The sequence below is a fragment of the Pogona vitticeps genome, chromosome 4, assembly GCF_051106095.1.
Source record: "Pogona vitticeps strain Pit_001003342236 chromosome 4, PviZW2.1, whole genome shotgun sequence".
Taxonomy (NCBI): Eukaryota; Metazoa; Chordata; class Lepidosauria; order Squamata; family Agamidae; genus Pogona; species Pogona vitticeps.
Genome location: NC_135786.1, coordinates 234,335,376 through 234,356,562, shown reverse-complemented (window position 1 = coordinate 234,356,562; position 21,187 = coordinate 234,335,376). Strand labels below are relative to the sequence as shown.

The following is a 21,187-nucleotide window of genomic DNA, read 5'->3' as shown; positions in this document are numbered from 1 at the left end:
AAGAGACAACGATCGTGGTCAGTGAGTCCCTCTAAACCTGTGGTCTCCAACCTTGGGCCTCCAGATGTTCTTGGACTACAACTCCCAGAAGCCTTCACCACCACCTCTGCTGGCCAGGATTTCTGGGAGTTGAAGTCCAAGAACATCTGGAGGCCCAAGGTTGGGGACCACTGCTCTAAACTACCACCTTTATTTCCTGAGGTAGGTCCTCTAGGCATCAAGTGCATAGTAAGCCCCATAGACGAGCCTGAACCTTAAAAGTAACCTTTGATTGCTTCCAAAACAATAAAACATAGGCTATGTGCTTCCTTAGAATGCACACCAGCCTTGCCAAGTAGAACAGTAGGATCTTTTAACTTCCAGCGGCAACTATTACCTTTCTTTCATCCACACTGGATTTAGATATAGCCCTGCTGTAGCAAAAGACTAGTCCTCTGTTGAAGAATTATATTTGTTTTATTGAGAAAATAAGGTAGGTTCTAATGCCACTGCTGATCTGACAGGAGGTGGAGTTTCGCTCCCGGCTCCCCTCCTGCAGTTGCTACATCAGCTGTGCCTGCGGCATTAGAATCAAATAGGAGTCTGCACTCCTCATAGGTTCTAAGCCACTGCTGATCTAGCCATTAGTATGATGTAATACTAATAGAAATAAAGGGCACAATACATGTAATGAGTTCGATTCAAAGCTACAGTGGGGTCTTGACTTAAGAACTTAATCCGTATAGGAAGGTGGTTCTCAAGTCGAAAAGTTCTTAAGTCGAATCTGCATTTCCCATAGGAATGCACTGAAAACCATTTAATCCGTATCTGCTCTTTTCTGTCCATAGAAACTAATGGGAAGCTGCTATTGTGCCTTCTGCCACTAGAGGGGGATATTTTTTCCTTTTTTCCCCTTAGGTTCAGGGAAGACAGGGAACACTAAAGGCAGCACTTTAGAACTCTTTTTTTTAAAAACGAAGCCAATTTTAAATAATGTTTTAAAGCATGTTGTGCTGATTTTTTCAGCACAAAGGCACTCAGGCAGGCTTTTTAGGTGCTGAGCAAGCCTCCGGAAGCCTGCTCAGAGCCAGCCGATCAGCTGTTAGGCGGGGAGAGGAGCAGGGAAAACCACAAAATGGCTGCCAGGCTCTTTCTGGGTGTCGGCTTTTAGCTCTTTCCTGCTCTTTTTCCTGTGGTTTGGGGGCTACCAAGGCCTGGTAAGTGACTTTATTTAACAGTACAGTATTTATTTTTAAGTTTCTGACCCTTTCCCCCCCTCCAGAAGCCTCTAAGGGGAGGGAGGGGGGACTTTTTTCCTTGTTCGTAACTCCAGGGAAGTTCGCATGTCGAGTCCTTACTTTCCCTATAGGGCAAGTTCGTAACTCGAATTGTTCGCAAGTCGGGTCGTTCGTAAGTCGAGACCCCACTGTATCTAACACAACCTACTGCAGAACAAGTATCCACCCACTCTGGTCTGTGGGATAATGGACTCAACTAGTGTCAAAAAAGGTCGGGGACCACTGTGTCTTCTAAACGCAGCCATGGTTTCAACTTGTGTGCCTATAGATTATTCTTTCCAATGTATCTTTATCATAGTTCAAGCCAACAGGCTGCTGTGCTTGAATATTTGGTGATCCTGGCAGAGTAAGAGAAAACTGAGGTTTATATTCTTATTCTTGCTGACTTCCCTGAGACTGCTTGCTAAACAGAACAAAATCATGTAAGTTAACGGCATTTATGGGTTTCAGATTACAGACTTAGTAAGTGTTGAGTGCTTTATAAAAATTATGATGAAGCTGCTTCTGTGTGGGAAGAAGGGGAAGTTATGCAGCAGCTAGCTAGGTAATAGTGAAATAATTATCTTTAAAGTAGCAATCAAAATTTCATTTCCTAATTATGTTTATGTGTTTGTAGAAGCTCAGTGAGTATTGAGTTGAGCTGTGAAAATAATAGTTGTTAAATCATTTAGATTTGTGAAAACTCATTCCTTAAGGTAATTATTCGTCTGTAGTAGATATTCATATAGCAAGCGTCAAAAATGCCCTGTGGAAATACAAATAGTTTTAACTGAAGATTGCCACCAAAACTGACCATGTTTTCATACTGGAGTTATTACTGTTGTTACAAAAATAGCATCTTTTTCAAGGCCATATAATAACTGCACAAAAGAGATATAAAGGCAATTGTGTCTATGCTATTATTGTGTTCTCTCTTTCCCTTTTCCCATTGTTACATGTTGGATCTCAGTGATTACCGTAATCTACAGAGTAAATTTCATTAAAATGAGGTAATTGCAAAAATGATACGAATAGTCCCCTGAATTTCCTTTGTGATCTTTTTGAAGCAACCAACTGGCAAGTATATAGTATTCCCTAGTTTGTTTTGCCGTCATATTAGGGTAAACACCTGCCAACCTGGAGCAAAATCTTGCACTAGGAAAAAAAAAATCAGCTGTTGTGTGTTATGTGCTTTCTTTAATTTTTTAAAAAAGATTATAGGTGAAAACAAAGTAAAAATATAAAGTAAAAAACAAAAATGGGTGGCGCCTTTAAAAATGTGTACAATATACAGCAAATCGACAGTAACAAACTGTCAAAAGCTCTATATAAGCTCAGACAGTAGGAAAATCTACAGTGGTGCCTCGCTTAACGGCGATAATGGGTTCCAGGAAAATCGCTGTTAAGTGAAAATGTCGTAAAGCGAAAATAAAAAGCCCATTGAAACACATTGAAAACCGTTCAATGCATTCCAGTGGGCTAAAAACTCACCATCCAGCGATTAATTCTCCGTCAGGCAAGTGGATGTTGGCGGCCATTTTCGGTGCCTGTATAGCGAGCCATTTGGCAGCCATTTTCGGTGCCTGTATAGCGAGGAATCCATCCCTAAACATAGCGGGGAGCCATTTTAATTACCCGGTGGCCATTTTGAAACTGCCAATCAGCTGTTAAAAAACCATCATTTTGCAAAGAATCGGTTCCTGAAGCAGGGAACCGATCATCGCAAAGCGAAAAACCCTGTTTAGACCATCGTTTTGCGATCGCAAAAGCAATCACAAAAACATCGTCGTGAAGCGGATTCGTCGTAATGCGGGGCAATCATAAAGCGGGGCACAACTGTATCTCTGATATAATTACCAGCACTATATTAGCTTAGTAATTTTTTCCACAAGTCCATATAGGTTTATGACACTGAAGTATTCATGTTAGTGTGGCTCATCAAAGAGGACCATAAACTATGACCAGTGGTCCCCCAGTTTCAAAGCCTGCATTTGCTCTATGGATTTCTCCATAAGCTTTCCCTGCATCACCATTGCATAAGTGAGCAATCCACAGCTTCCTTCTACTGAGAAGCAACGAAACATCCACTTGCCTGACAGAGAATTAATATTAAGGACTTGCTCAGCAGTGTCACAGTCTCATTTATAAACATTGAAAATAAACCCAGCACTGAGAATAATATAACATTTTGACTCATTATGACACTACTTTTTATAAACATTTCTTCCCAAAACCTTAGCACCTATCTGCCATGTGTGGTAATAAGATCCAGTTTCCTGACATCTCCTCCAACATTTAGGGCTACTAATATGATTTATTTGGCTGAGATATTTTGGAATGAGATACCACAGACAGACAAATTTGTGTCTGCCTTGGATTCCTATTGAAATCATTCTATCATTTTTGAGATTGTACCCCAGTACAGCTTTTCCCACTCTTTTGTTGACTATGAGGGTTTCTCCATTTCTTCTATGGGATTCTTGCCCACAATAGTAGAAATGATAATCATCTGAATTGAATTCGCCCATTCCCGTCCATTTTAGTTCACTGACGCCCAGGATGTCAATGTTGATTCTTGCCATCCCCTGTTTGACCACATCCAGCTTCCCAAGATTCATAGATCTTACATTCCAGGTTTCTATGCAGTATTTTTCTTTGCAGCATTGGACTTTCCTTTCACTTCCACATACGTCCGCAGCTTAGCATCCTTTCGGCTTTGGCCCAACCACTTCATTAACTCTGGAGCTACTTGTACTTGTCCTCTGCTCTTCCTCAGAAGCATGTTGGACACCTTCTGACCTGAGGTTCCCATCTTCCAGCATCATATCTTTTATCCTTTTGTTTCTGTTCATGGGGTTTTCTTGGCAAAGATACTGGAGTGGCTTGCCAGTTCCTACTCCAGGTGGATTGCGTTTAGTCAGAACTCTCCACTATGACCTGTCCATCTTGGGTGTCCCTGCACGGCATAGCCCATAGCTTCTCTGAATGACTCAAGCCCCTTTGCCATAACAAGGCAGCAATCCATGAAGAGCTGATCCAACCTATAGGCTGTATTAACACAGTATAAAAACCAATCTCAGAAATCTCTGATTTCAAACTCTTGTGTTTTATGTTCATAATAGGTTCAGTGTATGCCTTTTAAAAGTCTTCCATATAGTGATAATTTATCTCATGGATTTATTATTAATTGAGTTTAATATAAATTCATTTCTCATAAAGTGCATTATACTTAGAAGAAACGTTTCTGCATTTTAGCATTACAGTTTAATGGAATGGAAATGTGTAATTCTTTTTTTTTTTTTCATTAGCCTCTAATTCTGTGAAGGGTGTCAAAGAAAAAATTACAAGATCATACATTTAATAATACTTAGAGTGTGTGCACCCTTCACTCTGCAAGGATGTAATGCAGCAGTCTATAATGTGTGCTATGGACCGCATGCCTCTCTGTGGTGCTTCCCAAACCACCATGCCCACCGAATTCTTTTGCAGAAATATGGGCAGTCTCGGAAAGTCCCCTTATTCTTGCTAAGAGGGAACAAGTATCAAGTTTTCCATGTTTTATGGAACCCTGGAGCCCCATACCACCCAATTTATATTTCATATAAATTTATCACTAACAAGTGCAGTGTGGCTTTTCGGTTTTGCAAAACAGTGTAGAAAGGAGCCTCTAAGCTTCAGACATCAGCATAGGTAGCACCCTGAATTGGGAGATCAACAGCATGCCTGCACATATGTAGAAGATTCCCTGAAGGGTTCAACCAAGAACCTTTTCACTGTTCCTGCCATCCTTCAGGCATGTGCCTAAACAGTGCAGCAGGTCTTTACAGGGAATTAATGATTTATGCAAAGTCACCACATTATTTTTTAATTGAGCCACCTACAGTAAACATAAAAATAATGTCACTGGCCAGACTGGGAAGGTTGGATGTGAATATGTTGGATCAAATGTCGATAAATAGATAGACATTATTATGGTCAACAGCCGACAGCCAAAACACAAAGAAATCATAAATACATAAAGTGTGTTATTTCAGGAATGTGTCAATGTTGGATTTCTGTCACCATAAATAAATAAAAAGAAGATAGCTAAAAATCTTCTAGCAGCATAATTAGTACTGGATGTATTCCCCTCTTAGAAGATTGCTGCGGTTAACTAAATATTAATTATAAATTTACTGAAACCCTCCTTTCACACATTTTAGCTGCAGCAGCACAAAATCTCTCCACATTAAACAGCATATTTATATTCTGCCCTGAAAGCAATAAGTTTGTAATATGCCTTTGATCATCCACCAAATTTCTTGAAACAAGGTTCAGTGAGGGTTTTTCTAGATGTCAGGATTAAAAGGGCAATGCAGACGAAGAAGGGCTGTTGTTTCTAACCCTCCAGAATTATGATAACATTTGCATTGGCAATATAGTATGGGGTCTTTTTAATCCCCGCTCTCTGGACTGCTGAAGGCAGAGCTTTTAGCTGGGGAAGAATGAAAGCTGTACAGTGGCGCCTCGACTTAACGACCATCCCAACATACGACCATTTCAAGTTGCAACCAGCTCCAGCTGCAAAATTTTGCTTCGTCTTGCAGGCGGAGCTTCGAGTTGCAATCAAAAGAGGCAGGGGAAAAAGGTGGGGAATTCAAATTAGAGGGCTAACTGTTGGTCGGCGAAGAGCTTCTTTGTAGCTCTTTCACCCCAATGGTTAGAGTGAGTGCGATCAGAGGAGGCTTCGGACTGCCTGGAGCCACTTTCTGCTCCTTAGTAAGTACATTTACTTTGTTTTGCATGGTGGGTTTGGGTTTGGGGGGGTTATGTTTCTGTGCTGTGATTGTTTTGTGTTTTGGTGTGTTCCCAGCCCCATAGTGCTCTGCTGGGGCTGGCTGTGTTGGGGGTGTTTTCTGAGTGTTTTTTTTCCCAGGCCCATAGTGTTCCGCTGTGGCTGGCGGTGTTTTTTTGTTTTGTTTTGGTGTGTTTGTTTTTCGACCCCAGCACGCTCCTATGGGGTTGCAGTGTATTATTTTTATTTATTTATTTTTGGTATCCCCCCCCCCCCCGGCTTGAACGGATTAATGGGGTTTCCGTGTATTTCAATGGGAAATGGTGCTTCGACTTGCAACCATTTCGAGTTATGCCCATCTTCCGTAACAGATTATGGTCATAAATCGAGGCACCACTGTATGTTTTTTTTTTCCAAATTGGAAGCAAATATAAATAATTCACTGGTTTCAAAGGCATTATCAAGCAGAATCATTTTGGGGTTTGTGCGTAGATCATATTGCCTGCCAACCTCTGCGGTATGTTATCTGAGGGCTAATTTAGCTGCATCAGATCTCATACAGAAAAGGCATTCCATGGAAAAACTCTCTGAGTCAAGCATATGGAGTTTTCTTGTAAACTGACTGATAATCTTTCTGAAATATCAGCTTCAGTCAAAAATTAAACTAACAAAACCCTTGTTTCAACCTCCAGAGAGAGCTCCCGCAAGTACATATTTTCAAGTGTATTTTTTCCAGGTTGTTCTGCTGCCTGGTTTGTTTATGTGAATATCTGTGCAGAAGAACAGTATTGTGGTTTAATAACTACTATTTGTTTGATTGATTGTGCATGTCTTTCAGTGAGTTTATTAACTATCAGCTGTTCAGTTTCCATATTTTGTTTAGATACAATTTTATTTTTAAAAAGCTAACTGTTTGCTTAATTAATTAATTATAGCAATTGGGTTATATAGTTTTTGTTACATTTGGTTCTTTTTATTCTCACGTGGTGGCGCTGTGGGCTAAACCGCAGAAGCCTATGCTGCAGGGTCAGAAGGCTAAGCAGTTGTAAGATCGAATCCACGTGACGGAGTGAGCGCCCGTCACTTGTCCCAGCTCCCGCCAACCTAGCGGTTCGAAAGCATGCAAATGCAAGTAGATAAATAGGGACCACCTCGGTGGGAAGGTAACAGCGTTCCGTTTCTAAGTCGCACTGGCCATGTGACCATGGATGATTGTCTTCGGACAAAAAAACGCTGGCTCTACGGCTTGGAAACGGGGATGAGCACCGCCCCCTAGAGTCGAACACGACTGGACAAAAATTGTCAAGGGGAACCTTTACCTTTACCTTTTTCGCACAAACACTTAATACTGCTACTGTTTATGTTTGATGTGATGAAAACATATCATACGACGTGCAAGTTTTTATCTCACAAAGCTTCTTCAATTTTTTTTTGAACTTTAGAATGGCTATCCAAGTTGAAAAGTTCAGCTTCGAAAGTTATCCAGACTCTCCTGGAGAAAGAGCTCAGTTTACAAACCCAAAGCAACTGGAAGAAGAGAGACAGCAGGCAAAAGGTTTGGAGATCAACAGCAAGTTGGACATTATCTGGAAAATTATATCCTTTTACTGTGCAGTCCGCTCTCAGAAGTTACTCTGGCTGTAGCGGGTTTGGAATGAGCCATAGCCTCTTGCAGATTGTTGCCTTTGTCCTACCACAACCTCCTAGTGCTGACTGATCTCTGAAATCTGTCAGCAAAACTGCTGAAATCAACCAGCAGAAAAGCCAGAAAAGGTGTGGAGAACAGCAGAGAGAGGAGAGAAACTAAGTTACATCAGACACAAGCACTTGATAGATTAACCGGCCACTGTATACATGTCCATATGAGGAGGTATCCATGCATCTGAAGTGGGTTGCAGTCAAGAAAAGAGAATACCAAATAAATCCTGCTTGTCTTAAAAGTTCTATAAGACTCTTTATTTGTACTGAAACAAACTAACATGGTTACGTTCCTGAAAAAAATGGTTTGAAAAAGAGCACTTAACATAATTGTTGAATAATACAGGGGTGCCTCGCTTAATGAGGAAATTGCTTGACGATTTTGGAACCGATTTTCGCATTACGACGATCTAAAAACAGCTGATCATCGGGTTTCAAAATGGCCACCGGGTGTACAAAATGGCCCCCCACTGTTTTTAGGAGCCATTTTTCGCTATACAGGCACCCAAAAATGGCCGCCTTTATGGAGGAACTTCGCTGGACGGTGAGTTTTCAGACCATTGGAACGCATTGAACGGGTTTCAGTGCATTTCAATGGGCTTTTTTTCACTTTACAATGTTTTTGCTCTACAGCAATTTTGCTGGAACGAATTAACATCGTCAAGCGAGGCACCACTGTATTTAATTTCTTTTCTTTTGCTTAGATTTTTCGGCATGCTTCCTTTAATGTTTTGCTATCTTCCTGATCAAGTGAAGATAGTCCATGATTAATCTGTTTCCTTAAATGCTGACTCATGAAGAGAGACAACTGCACACTATATTATTCCTGCCCCCTTGCCCAGTTAGATGTGTGAGGAGAGGAAATGCCAGTAGGGCGATTTTAGCAATATAAGCGAGTAGTTAAACTGATTCCTGTACTTGTCCTCTCCAAAGGCCAGGATACTTGTAACTAAAACCTCAGTGGGTCATTGATAGACAGTATCCCCCCTTCTTTCTTTTTTTGGTTTTCCTATAAAACAAAAACAAACACATAACCTTGTTTCAACTTGTTGAAGTCATGACCTAAAGGATCTTTTGATCATGATCAAATTACCTGCCTTAAGCTAGTAATAAGATTGCATGGTTTCTAGCCAAATCAACTTTTGGCCCTTGTTTGAAAGTCAGATATACTTGTCAATGAGAAAAGGAAGTATTTCATTTGGCACAGGTTTCCTCACCTGGACTTCTTCTAGATATGCTGGGCTACTAACTCCATAAGGTAAAAGTTCCCCTTGACATTTAGTCCAGTCATGTCTGACTCTAGGGTGCGGTGCTCATCCCTGTTTCCAAGCCATAGAGCCAGTGTTTTTTGTCCGTAGACAGTTTCCATGGTCATGTGGCCAGCGCGACTAGACACGGAACGCCGATACCTTCCCACCGAGATGGTACCTATTTATCTACTCGCATTTGCATGCTTTCAAACAGCTAGGTTTGCAAGACCTGGGACAAGCGATGGGAGCTCACTCCAAGGCGTGGATTCGATCTTACGACACCTGGTCTTCTGACCTTGCTGCACAGAGGCTTCTGCGGTTTAACCCACAGTGCCACCACATCCCTCCCACCATCCATAGCTACCCTCTTATACCGATGGCAGGCAGTGAAACCTTCTGCATCAGAAGGGAGGCCTGAGAATGGACTTGCTATGAATTTCCACCCATCTTCTTGTTGTTGAGGGCAGATGGGGACATGCTTCTCATGCATGGAAATGATTTCTTAGGTTTTTAATAAACACGATCTTGATCTTGATCTTTATTTAAATATGATAATACTGTGATTGTTGGTAAGTTAGTTTTGGGAGGCTTTTACATTTTTAATTGAGCATGTGCTAATGACATCTGCTGTTGTCTAGACTGCAACATCGTTTTGCTGGTATGCAGTGTTAAGCAGATGGTACACAATTTTTAGACTGGCTAATTTTTTTTCGCCCTGTGCATGTTATTAATATTTTCTCAATATTTAGTAGGGTATTCAAAGTAAGAGCTATTTTTGGAGCTATTTGGCAGCTTGAAGAGCTATTTTGGCAAGCAAGATGCCTCTTGGGCGTTAGGAAATGGGTAGCGCTTGTACTCGGATATTAAAATAGGAAAACTCAGTGAAATAATTTTGAGAAAATGTTCCCTGTGCCATTATCTGGCTACTTCTTTTCTGGCTGAGATAAATGACTGTGAATATCATGCACCTGATGACTTTCAACATCCTGATACTGAAATTGGGTAGGCTGGTGCTTGGCTGACTGTTTGGAAGAAATAATAAATTGAGCTACTTAAAAATAGGGCAAGCATTTCTGCAGATTTCAAGCTTGTTGTTTGAAAGAGAAATACAATTAAAATACTCTAAGAAGAACTTCTTAAGCACTTTCCAGGCTGAAGCAATATTAAGGGCACTTGATCCAGGGAATGTTTGGGGTTTCTCTATACATACAAAAATGTAAGATCTAGCAGTTTTAGCCAAAGCATTTTCTGTACCAGTAACTTCTCAGCTAGACAATACAAACATTGTTTCTCCAATCAAGAGAAGCATGTAGTACTGTATCAGTTCATTATGTCGTTATGATTAATATTTGTCATTCTGAAATAGCTATAAATGAACAAAACCAACATAAAAATAGGATAGTATTTGAAAATATGAAAAGGCAATAATTTTGGAGCAGCAGCGTCTCAAAGTGAGCAAGACTGGAGAGAAAGAATAGTGTGAAAGCACCCAAAAACATTTAACAGGATGAAAATGCCATGATGATCAGTATTCTGAAAGTTTGGAATGCAAATGAGAGCAGTGATTTATGATAAGTGTTATTCATTAATCATTTAAGCCATTTTCCTTTAGTATAATTTCTGTTTATGAAAATGTGCTGATTCATTTATGCTGAAGTGGCACCGGGATTAATTCATTCACCTGATTTTATTCACATGGGAAACGACAAGTAGAGCAGAAAGAAACATCTTCACAGCAGAATGCCTGAGGTCAAATAGACTCAGTCCAGAAACTAGGGAGGTAGGATATTTTTGCGGGGCATCTGCAATGTTGTGTTAGTACACTATGTGAAAAATGTATTTCTTATTTTCACACTGAATTATATTGCAAGAATATGTCATTCACTTGAAAATCCTTAATGCTAGTGACAATAAAATAAACATTAGATATTTTGAGATAGGGTCTCTTTTTCATAGATAGATAGATAGATAGATAGATAGATAGATAGATAGATAGATAGATAGATAGATAGATAGATAGATAGATAGATAGATAGATATGAAAAAATATATATGCACATATATATGGAAATAAATGTTTTTGCGAGATCTGTAGTAGATTGGATATCTGTTTAAAGCAAAAGCAAAGTGTGCTGCTTATATACCGCCCCATAGTGTTTCAAGCACTCTCTGGGCGGTTCACAAGTTAATTATTCAGGCTACACATTCCCCCCCCCCCCCCCGCGAGCTGGGTACTCATTTTACCGACCTCGGAAGGATAGAAGGCTGAGTAAACCTTGAGCCGGCTACCTGGGATTGAACCCCAGGTCGTGAGCGCAGTTTTGGCTGCACTACAGCAGTTTAACCACAGCTTCCAACCAGTATACAACTATTTTATCTAAGAGAGCTACCTTCCCCAGCCCTCTGTTTCCCAAATGAAAAAAAGGTAATAATTGAAGGAAAAGTAGAAGGTACCCTGTTGCCCCAAAATAAGACCTAACCTGAAAATAAGCCCTAGTATGATTTTTCAGGATGCTAGTAATATAAGCCCTACCCCAAAATAAGCCCCAGTGAAGTGAAACCCCGTCTTCCACCCTTGTGCAGCAACCAGAAGAAGATGACACAACTGTATTTGAATAAATGTAGATGGTTGTACATGAAAAAAATAAACCATCTCCTGAAAATAAGCCCTAATGCGTTTTTGGAGCAAAAATTAATATAAGACAATGTCTTATTTTCAGGGAAACAGGGTAGTACAAAAATAGGAGCACCTCATATGAGATAAATTGGTTTACTGAAGAAAACCACAGATGGAAGTTTGAAAGGCCTTCCCAGGGTTGTTCATGATCAAATCTTTTTCAGGAAATTAATTTGTCAGGTCACCATGAGTCAAAACTGATGGCATATAACATGGTAGCAGCGCTGTTAGTTGCATACATAGGAAGTAGTTCTGTAGGAAATAGACTGCCTGGAATGAAAACCTTTAATAAGGGTAGTAGTTAAAGACCCAGCATACATTCTTCATTAAAAAAAAAAAAAAAAAAACACTCTCAGGCCGTGAGCCAAACACGGAGCTCTTCGAAATCTGTTTCAAGTTAAAATGGACAGTGCTTATCAAGAGACACTAATGACCTGACACGGTATAGAGTACTTCAGTCAATTTCTGTGATATTTGTACCACTTGGCTTAGAGTCACAAACTCACAAGCCAGAATCCTGTTGATATCACAGAGCATAAACTGTAAATCCTGCAAGCAGTAAGTGTGATCTTGCTGTCCGTCTGTTGCCTCCTCAGAACCCCCCTGGGTTCATGATGGATGGCCGGCAAAAGGCAAAAACTGCTTGTTTAATTGTCTTTACACCCAGAGAACGTTGCAGTAGGATTTTGGCCACAGGACTGTATTGCTAGAAGGGACTCAAAGTCCTTCTAGTCCAATCTCATGCTTGATAAACCTGGTCCGGTGTATCATGATGAAAAGTGAAATCTCCTGTTTTCCCATTTTGTTCTCTCTTGAGCCTAACCATGTTTTCTCATTATGGCCTTTAATTCCCTATTAATAATCTAAAGCAGGGGTCCCCAACCCCTGGTCCGCGGCCCGGTGCCAGTCCATGGCCTGGGTCGGCCTGGGCTGCGGAGACAGATCTCCCCCACACGCACTCCTGCCCCACACAGCCCCTTTGCACATGCGCGTGAGCACCACCACACCCCACCCATTCACGAGTGTGCGTGAGTGTCCCCCGAGCGCCCTTCACACATGCATGAGCGCACGTCCACTCCTTTATGCATGCACACAGTTGCGGTTTGTGTGTGTGTGTGTGCGCCCCGCCTTCCCCAACTGGTCCATGGAGTTGAAAAGGTTGGGGACCACTGATCTAAAGAATACATTTTAGTCTTAAAGACAGTGTGTGTTTGAGTGTCTTATGCTTTTATAACTTGTTCCTTAACTATCATTTACCCCTCGTTGAAGCGTGAAGGGGAAGCAAGTGTAGAAGGAGTTCTCAATCAACTAGTCCTAGAGCACCTGCAGTTGGCTCCTCTCCAGTGGGGTGAGTAAGGTGGAAAAGATTGATGATTATATAAAAGTTCCTGTCTGAGATAATGTGTTTTCCCAGTGTACTCTGCAAAATCATTGGGTGACCTCTTGAAATGTTGAACAATACATAATGCTGCTCATAACTTTCATGTTCGATCATTTGTTAAAAGTCATCGAAGTAGAATGGCTTAGTGTGAGACCTTTCCCCCTAGATTTAGTTTTCTCAGTTATAGAAAATCATCTAGGGTGGATATTTCTATTATATTATAGCTTTACTGCCTGTTCCAGTGGAGTATTGTTTTCTTGTTGTTGTTTTAAATGGTATTCATTATTTTGTGAAATGCATCACTTCTCTGTGTTGGAGAGTTTTCGGTCTCAGTAATTTGTCTAAAATATTTTATGAATTTATGATAAAATTATGTCCTTAGTAATGTAAATGGCAGTAGCAGCACACAAGACACAAAGAACTGTTCAGTGGAGGTGGATGCCCTTTTATATCAGGCAAATTTAGCCTTCTAGCGTGTAGGAAACAATAGAAAAACAAAAGCAAAGTGATAACATGCTGGTACTCTCTTGTATGTACTTTTATTTGTAGCGTAGGTCTACATGCGTATGGATATATGTAAGGAAATCATAGTTCGGGATTATGATTTTAAACCATGAAAAATCAGGGAATGGAGGGGTTGGTTTGACTTTTTCTCTCCTGCAGAGTGGCTGTTGTTGCTGCTGCTGATGGTGAACTTTGGGTAGGGAAATCTTGACAAAAATATGACTTACAGAGAGACTCTGACACAGTGCCTCTCTCTTGTTCCTGAATACAAATTCAGAAGTTTGGAAGATTTTGCACATCTGTCCAGCGTTGTCTCCTTTCACCCACAATTTCACTGAGATCTCCGCTGGTCATAAACCTATCTTGTTTTGGTGCAGCATATTCAGGGGGTTGATTCCCATGCCATCCCAGTCACTCTGAGACAGAGCTGATTTTTTAAATATATATTTTAGTCTTGTTTCAACCCTGCTTTGGTTCCTAAGACTCCTGTGATTGTCCTGGTGGTGATACCAAATAAAGAAAAGTTCTGCCCTACGGCTTCAAATTCTTGTAAGCCATGGAAGCTCACTGGAGGGTGAGCAATAGTAAACAGTTCCTTACCATAAGTCTGAAGTTACTTGATAGCATATAACAAGAGGTTTAGAGGTACTGTTTATGAGTCCTGCCTCAGGTATGTTTAGGTGTGCCAGTATACTCTCTCTTCTCTTTTGTTGTTTAATATGTAAATATAATCCCTGTGTGTGATGACATAGGGATTTGATATGAAATGTTACTGTTTTTAAAATGTAATCTCTGTTTATTACAATCTGTTCTATTTTTTTTAAGTCTTATCAATTTCATTAATTCTCACCCAGTCTGAGAGCCCTTGAGATGAGAAGTTGGGTACAAATGCTAAAATCCTTCTGATTCATATAATCACTCTATGTGTCTCCCCATCTCCAGCAGGCTTTGCTTCATTCAACTGGTCATGTGCTGGTTGCTAAATCAGGCCTGTGTCTGATTGGGAAGGAGAACTTGTTGGAGAGGAGAAATCACTATGTGATTGCTATTCCATGTGTTGTTCATAACAGGATCTTGATCACAGTATTTTAAAATGAATAAATTCAGTTGTTGCATCACAGTGGTTGACATCCTGTTGCCCAACACAGTATGTTGCATTTGAGTAGGCCCACTGAACCACTTGGTGTTTGATGAATCAATTCCTCTGAGTTCCAGTCATTCAAATCGGCTTACTCTAGTTGCAGCCTACTTGAGTATAAGTTGCAACCAGAGTGGACCCACTTGAACTCATGGAGGAGTTGACTGACCAAATCCCCAGTGATTCAGTGGGATGACTCTACTTTAACTTACTACACTAAACAACAGGATTTCAGCAGATGTTAATCTTTGTTCATTTCACAATGCTGTAATTTTATTTTTTATTATAAATTATTTTTGTGAGCTTTGTTGGTTCAAAGTATGTGATGAATGTTTCTCTCAGTCATCTCCATAAGCTAGCTAGAAAAGATTTTGGGTTCCTCTTGCCAATTGCCTCCTATAAATTCTTGATATAGGGACATATATCCACTGTGGGTGGAAGAAGTTCTGCAAATCTCATTTTGATTTTTTTTCTTTGCACAATTTGAAAGGACATATCGTTTCCCTCATGAAAAATGCAAGAGGAAAGATGTGATTCAGCAGTAGCTTGTGATGATACATGTTTATTCAAAAATTCAAAGAAGAAACAAAGAGTTTTAGAAGTGTGTATTTAACATAATAGAATTGTAAATTGTTGAATAATGCAGTTTGAAGGGGCCTATAAGTTCATCAAGTCCAATCCCCTGCTTAATGCTGGAATCCAAATCAAAGCATATCTAACAGATTGTTATCTGATTTAAGTGCCTATCAAAATATGAAGTAAGGAATGAATACGGAGAATTTATAGCAGAAAGTGTGGTACAGAAAATATGGTAAAATTTATGTTTCCTTTTATTCCAAGGCACTGACCCAAATGTACAAATAGCTTTGTATTAATATACTTAAGTAGCCTAATAATCACGGACGTGATGGCACTGCAGGTTAAACCGCAAAGCTTCTGGGCTGCAAGGTCGAAAGACCAGCAGTTCGAATCCACGTGACGGAGTGGACAATTTGTGCTTTTCTCAAATTTACCATGATTTATGAATGAATTTATTATTCATTTGCTGTTTTTCATCCCCTTGAAACTAGCAACTAACTTCCTGAAAATAGCTTCCTGAAAATAATTCATAAACTCTGTAATAATATGGCTTTTCTTGTGACAGTTTTTAGCCTTTCATCTGTATGAGTTGTATTCTGAATCACTTGCTACATGTGCAGTTCTCCTCAGAACCCTTTTCAGTATTCAGCATTCATCTTGACCTGTGGTACCCAGAACTGAGGACAGAACAAAATGCAAGGTCTTGATATGAATTAATAAAACAAATGTTATGTTATATTGTTGATTATTCATGTGGTGCTTTTCAACCAAAGGCTCCCAAAACTGGAAACAAAAAGTTCTAGAAAGCAAGTAAAATAATATCATAAAATTACAGAGCAACTGTAATTGCTTTGTTTACTTTAACTAAAGTAAATTGGTACATATTTAGCTTATGTCGAATACATATTTTTAAAACTTTGATTAACTCTGTTATTGCAAACAAATAGACTGAGATATTCCTTAATAGCTCCAGCGTGGGACAACCATCAGAGTTTGCAGTAGGGAACAAGAAATTCAAAGCAGTCTTTGTACAGTTAGTAATTGTCTCAGCTATTATGTTAAATTACAAAAGAAGCAAACAAAACTCCCAGCCCAATAGCTTCCTCCTTACTCGTGGAGGAATTCATATTCTGTATTTCATATCCCATGTGCAGATGTCAAATGATTCAACAGGTTGACCTTAATTGCTTAGTTGCAGGGAGATTGTTGATGTGGATCTATCCAATGGTAATTCTTTATGTCAGTGGTTCCCAATGTTGGGTCCCCAAATGTTTCTGGCCAAAAATTCCCAGAAGCCTTCACTACTAGCTCTGCTGGCCAGGATTTCTGGGAGTTGTAGTCTAAGAACATCTGGGGACCTAAGGTTGGGAATCACTGTTTTATGTGATTACTTAGTGACAAGTCATACTTAAAACTTAGTAAGCATTTATATGCACCAGTATGATATTCAGTCCTTCATAAAACCTCTGGTTTATGAAGGTGTGATGTTGGTTCTGGGTCCACAATGCAAAATACTAGGAAATGGCCTGACATGGCCTTGCAACATTGTGCCTGCATCGCTAGCAAAAAACATATACCAAGATTTACATTAGCAAAGGCCAGCCTGAATGTTGATGACATTAATAACTGTCAATAAGAATATAATACATCTTACCTTCCTTATTCTTTGTCTAAAACCCCAGGTGACAGAGTGAGCACTCTCAGTTTTAGTATAAATGCTTAAACTGTACCATCCAGAGTATGTTGGATGTGGCAGTATACAAAAGAGACTCCATAAATTAACATTCCTGGCTCAATCAGATTATGTTTAGCATGACATTTCGAGGAATTGTGAAAATGGTACCCTACCCACTTAAGGCCTGCTCCTTGTCTTGCGTGACTACCTCACATTCTTCTGTTCTTTAACATTTTACTTTGCAAAACTTTGTAAACTGAATCAAAGGATTAACATCTCGAGGTGGCAAGTCAGTACTGATGAGAACACCATCCAGAAGGAATTAACCAGTCGGAAAGATTGTGTTTTTCTTTTCTCAAGTGGTTTTCTTGTCCTGTTTAATCAAAGGCTTTATACTTAGTGTACAGGACATTTGAAAACCCAAATTATCTCTTTATCTAAGTGGAACATAAGAAGCTGCCTTATACTGACTCAGACCATTGGTCAACCTGAGTCATGGCTCTTCAGGGCATCAAAGAAGCAGCTTTTTCCATCTCTAGCTGGTGATACCAAGAACTGAATTTGGAATCTCTGGGGTCTGAAACATGAGTTTTAACATATCTTTCCCGTATTTGCATGGAGACCTAACCAGCACTCTGAGAAACCTTCATGGCTGAGCAGAAATGTAAAACTTACATCCCTAGCTGTTTTTATGTTTTGCTTTTAGATGACTTGCCTTTGTGATGAAGTTGAAGCAGTATGGGGTATGTAGTCAGAGAAATGTAAGATGGAGTCAGACAGGTTCTGTGTGAAGATGATTTGAGAGACATTGGAATGGGTTTTTCTAAGTGCTATGAGAGTGTTTTTCTGAAGATCGGTACAGTGTGGTTCGAGATAATGCTGAAGGTCGGACCAAGGAGCCTGTGAAAGACTCAACATTCCGAGCTAGTTGGAGAAAACATAAAACACCTGGATTTCCATGGGAATTGAGGGAGGAGGAAGGTGTTACTGCCCCTCGAGGCTAATTGGTTAACAGCCATGAAGTGTTAAGAAGAAGGGAGGAGTTAAAAGAATGTAGAAAATGGACGATGGGTTATTTGGAAGAAGTTTGGAAGTTCTATTCTATGATGATGGGAGAGAAAAAGAACTTGATGGCTTGACCATGTGGCTGGAAGGAGAAAGACTGTAAGAGGAGAGAAAGAAGGAGGTGGGGCTAGCCCACATAAGCCCAGCTTAATAATGTTTATTATTTTAATGGTGATTAGTTATTTTATTTAACTGTAATGATCTTTGAATATGTTCTTTATGCTAAAGCTTGAGCAATATAAACTGATTCTATGAAACTCTATTTTTCTAATAAAAATAATTATAAAAATTCTTACAAAAGGACTGGTCCCGTGAACAGCAGGGTCTGGCTAAATCCAGGGAGTGGAGATGGCCATAAAGTAGCTATCTTTAAGAGTCCTACCTAACTGAGCTGTTTTGAGTTCTAAGGAATCACAAAGCCCATGTGCCTGTACTTGCAAAGTACTGGCTAAAAGTAAAGTGTTCTTTTAAGGTCAAAGTTGTTCAAAGGGCTTACGCTATGTACTGCTGAGGTCTTGGGACTTGCCCCAGTGCAAAGGTGGTAGGTAAGTGGCCTGTCGGACTCTCTGACCGAGTGCTAAGCACTCCTTAGGGAGGCTTGGGCACTGTAGCGAACAGCCCTGCCCTCACCTGTCCGTCACAGTAGAACAGTGGAGAAGGAGCCAATGAGAGGACGAAAGGTGGAGCCAAGGGGGGAGGGGGCTGGATATAAAGGCTGGTGTATGGAGCATGAACAGAGATCCTGGGAGTGAGAGACAGTGTGAAACTTAAAAGTAAACTTAGAGATCTGTAAGAACTCTGAATGGAACAGAGTGTTAGTAGGAGTTTAAAGTTAAAGTAGAACTGATGCAAGTACAAGTGATTAGCAACCTGTGATTTGCTTATTGATTATTAATCATATGTCCACTTCCCTGATATAATAGATCATTTAAGTATTAAAAGCACACACCTCCTTGATTGCATGGTATTGAGACAGCAATACCTGGTGGCAGCGAAGAAAGAAGAAGAGTGAGAACCTCGTGAAGACCTGAGGGGATAGGGGCTTCAGAGGGGATCGCCAGAGGCACTACAGCCTTTACATTTGGAAATGAGTCATATGCATCTTTTAAATAAGTTGGTATCTCCTTACTTACTCAGTTGGTCTCACGGTGTTCATGTATACCTGCTTATGTGGATATTTTTACCTTTAAAATGTCTTCTCTCAGGTTTGTAGTTGACTCTACAAACCCATAAACATGTTCTTTCTTATCTGGCAAAGTTCAAACTAGTAATATTGTAGCATTTTAAAAATCTCTCTCTCTCTCTGGATGGATGGATGGATGGATGGATGGATGGATGGATGGATGGATGGATGGATGGATGGATGGATGGATGGATGGATGGATGGATGGATGGATGGATGGATGGATGGATGGATGGATGGATGGATGGATTGTGATTTACCATAGCATCTGAGTTGACTGGTTATTGTCAACTGGTTGTAATTTTTCTCTTAGGGAAAGAAAGAGAGAGAGAGAGAGAGATGGAAAATGAAACCTCTGTGGCTTCTGAATATCTCACATGGACAGTTCGACAAAGACTTCTTCCTACCCAATTCTGACTGGCATTGGTTTGTTTCCATGGCCTCCATTTTTGCATCACATTACTGACTTGCAAAATAAGGCACTGCCTCTCAAAATAGACATCAGAACACAATGGGATTAATTCTGGCTTTCAAAATGATCTCCTTCTCAAAATAAAACAGAACTCAATGGTGCTTCTGTGATGGGGAACTGGCTGATATTAAAATTACTGCACCATTGTCAGGATATCCTATTTAACAAATTGTTTGGCAATAAACACACACTAACTGTATCCAAACCAGTTATTGCAGTCTGTACTTGCAAAAACAGAAATATAACTTTACTTCACAATAATGCACAGAGTCATTCCCTCCACATAAAGCAACTTCCCTCAAGAGGATGCATATGACCATGTCAACAATTAAATGCGACACATTCAAAATCTCACTTTCAACCTGAGGTAGATGTTTTAATGACAGTCATGTCAACATTTCTGGCCAGAAATTGGTAGCATTGGTATGAAAAACCAAAACCTTATAACATGGATATCCAAACACTGTGTCGTACAAGAGGCAAACTCACAAGTATCTGCACAGGTGTGCTCTTTAATGGTATTGCTTCAGTAAATATTTCTAACATTATTCTCTTTAATTTAAATTTATATGGCAATAGATGGTTGCCTTCACAGTGTGGACATGTTTTATTCTCCCCACTTAATTATTTTTATCCCTTGAGCACGCTGCAGTTGTCGGAATGGACTAACCAGCTCCCAGACCTCAAATCAGATAAAGTTTCATTATTTCATTGAGTCATCATCATCCCCACATCTAAAACTGCACTAATGCAAGACAGGTCACTTATCTGCAAAGCTTGAGAAGATGTCACCTAAGACAGTGGTCCCCAAACCTCGGGCCTCCAGATGTTCTTCTGGATGTCAACTCCCAGACATCCTGGCCAGCAGAGGCGGTGGCGAAGGCTTCTGGGAGTTGTAGTTCAAGAACATCTGGAGGTCCGAGTTTGGGGACCACTGAGGTCCTAGGACACATTCTAACCAGGAAGCCAGTAGAATTGGTGGAGCTAACGTGCTCTTACAGGACTGCTCCTTCCCACCACCGCCCATTCTCCTCAAGAAGATCAATGTTATTGCATCTGAACTGAAACTTCGTCCAAAACTGGCAAAGCACTCGCTTGGCAGTATGAGTTGCCCTAATCAGAAGATGGAAGCTTCGCCATTATTTCTGTCAAGTCCTCTGAAAGAAGTGTAAGGCTTCACACAAACACATTCACGCACGCGCACAGACACAGGCACACATACTTATTCCCATATTAGTGTCTCAATGAAGGCTTGTAAAGTGGATTGCATGGCCCCTTGCATTTGTTAATACTCATGTGTCTTGGCACAGACAGCAGATATTACTTTAGGATGAAAAATGGACTGGAACAATACAGGGTAAAGAATGAAAATGGGACTATTCAGAAATATGATTAAGCTTACTTGCAAAAGATTGTCTGAGTTTCTTAGCTGCTGCAGTGCATTGTTCTAGTACAAAAAGTTCATTTAGAAAACAACACGTAATTCAGACGAACAAAAAAAAAGATAAATTGTAGCACTGGGTGAGTTCAGTTGC

The 21,187-nt window shown here is 40.2% G+C and overlaps 1 protein-coding gene across 3 annotated transcripts in view; it reads left to right on the top strand.

The window, feature by feature from the left end:
* TRAPPC9 (trafficking protein particle complex subunit 9) overlaps positions 1–21,187 on the top strand; it is a 324,135-nt gene that overhangs the window by 118,450 nt on the left and 184,498 nt on the right. For all 3 annotated transcript variants that reach the window (XM_020804535.3, XM_078391677.1, XM_072999383.2), the window contains 2 exons: positions 7,473–7,626; positions 12,913–13,003. In XM_020804535.3, coding sequence (XP_020660194.3) covers positions 7,473–7,626; positions 12,913–13,003 — 245 coding nt within the window. The remainder of the gene's footprint in view (positions 1–7,472; positions 7,627–12,912; positions 13,004–21,187) is intronic.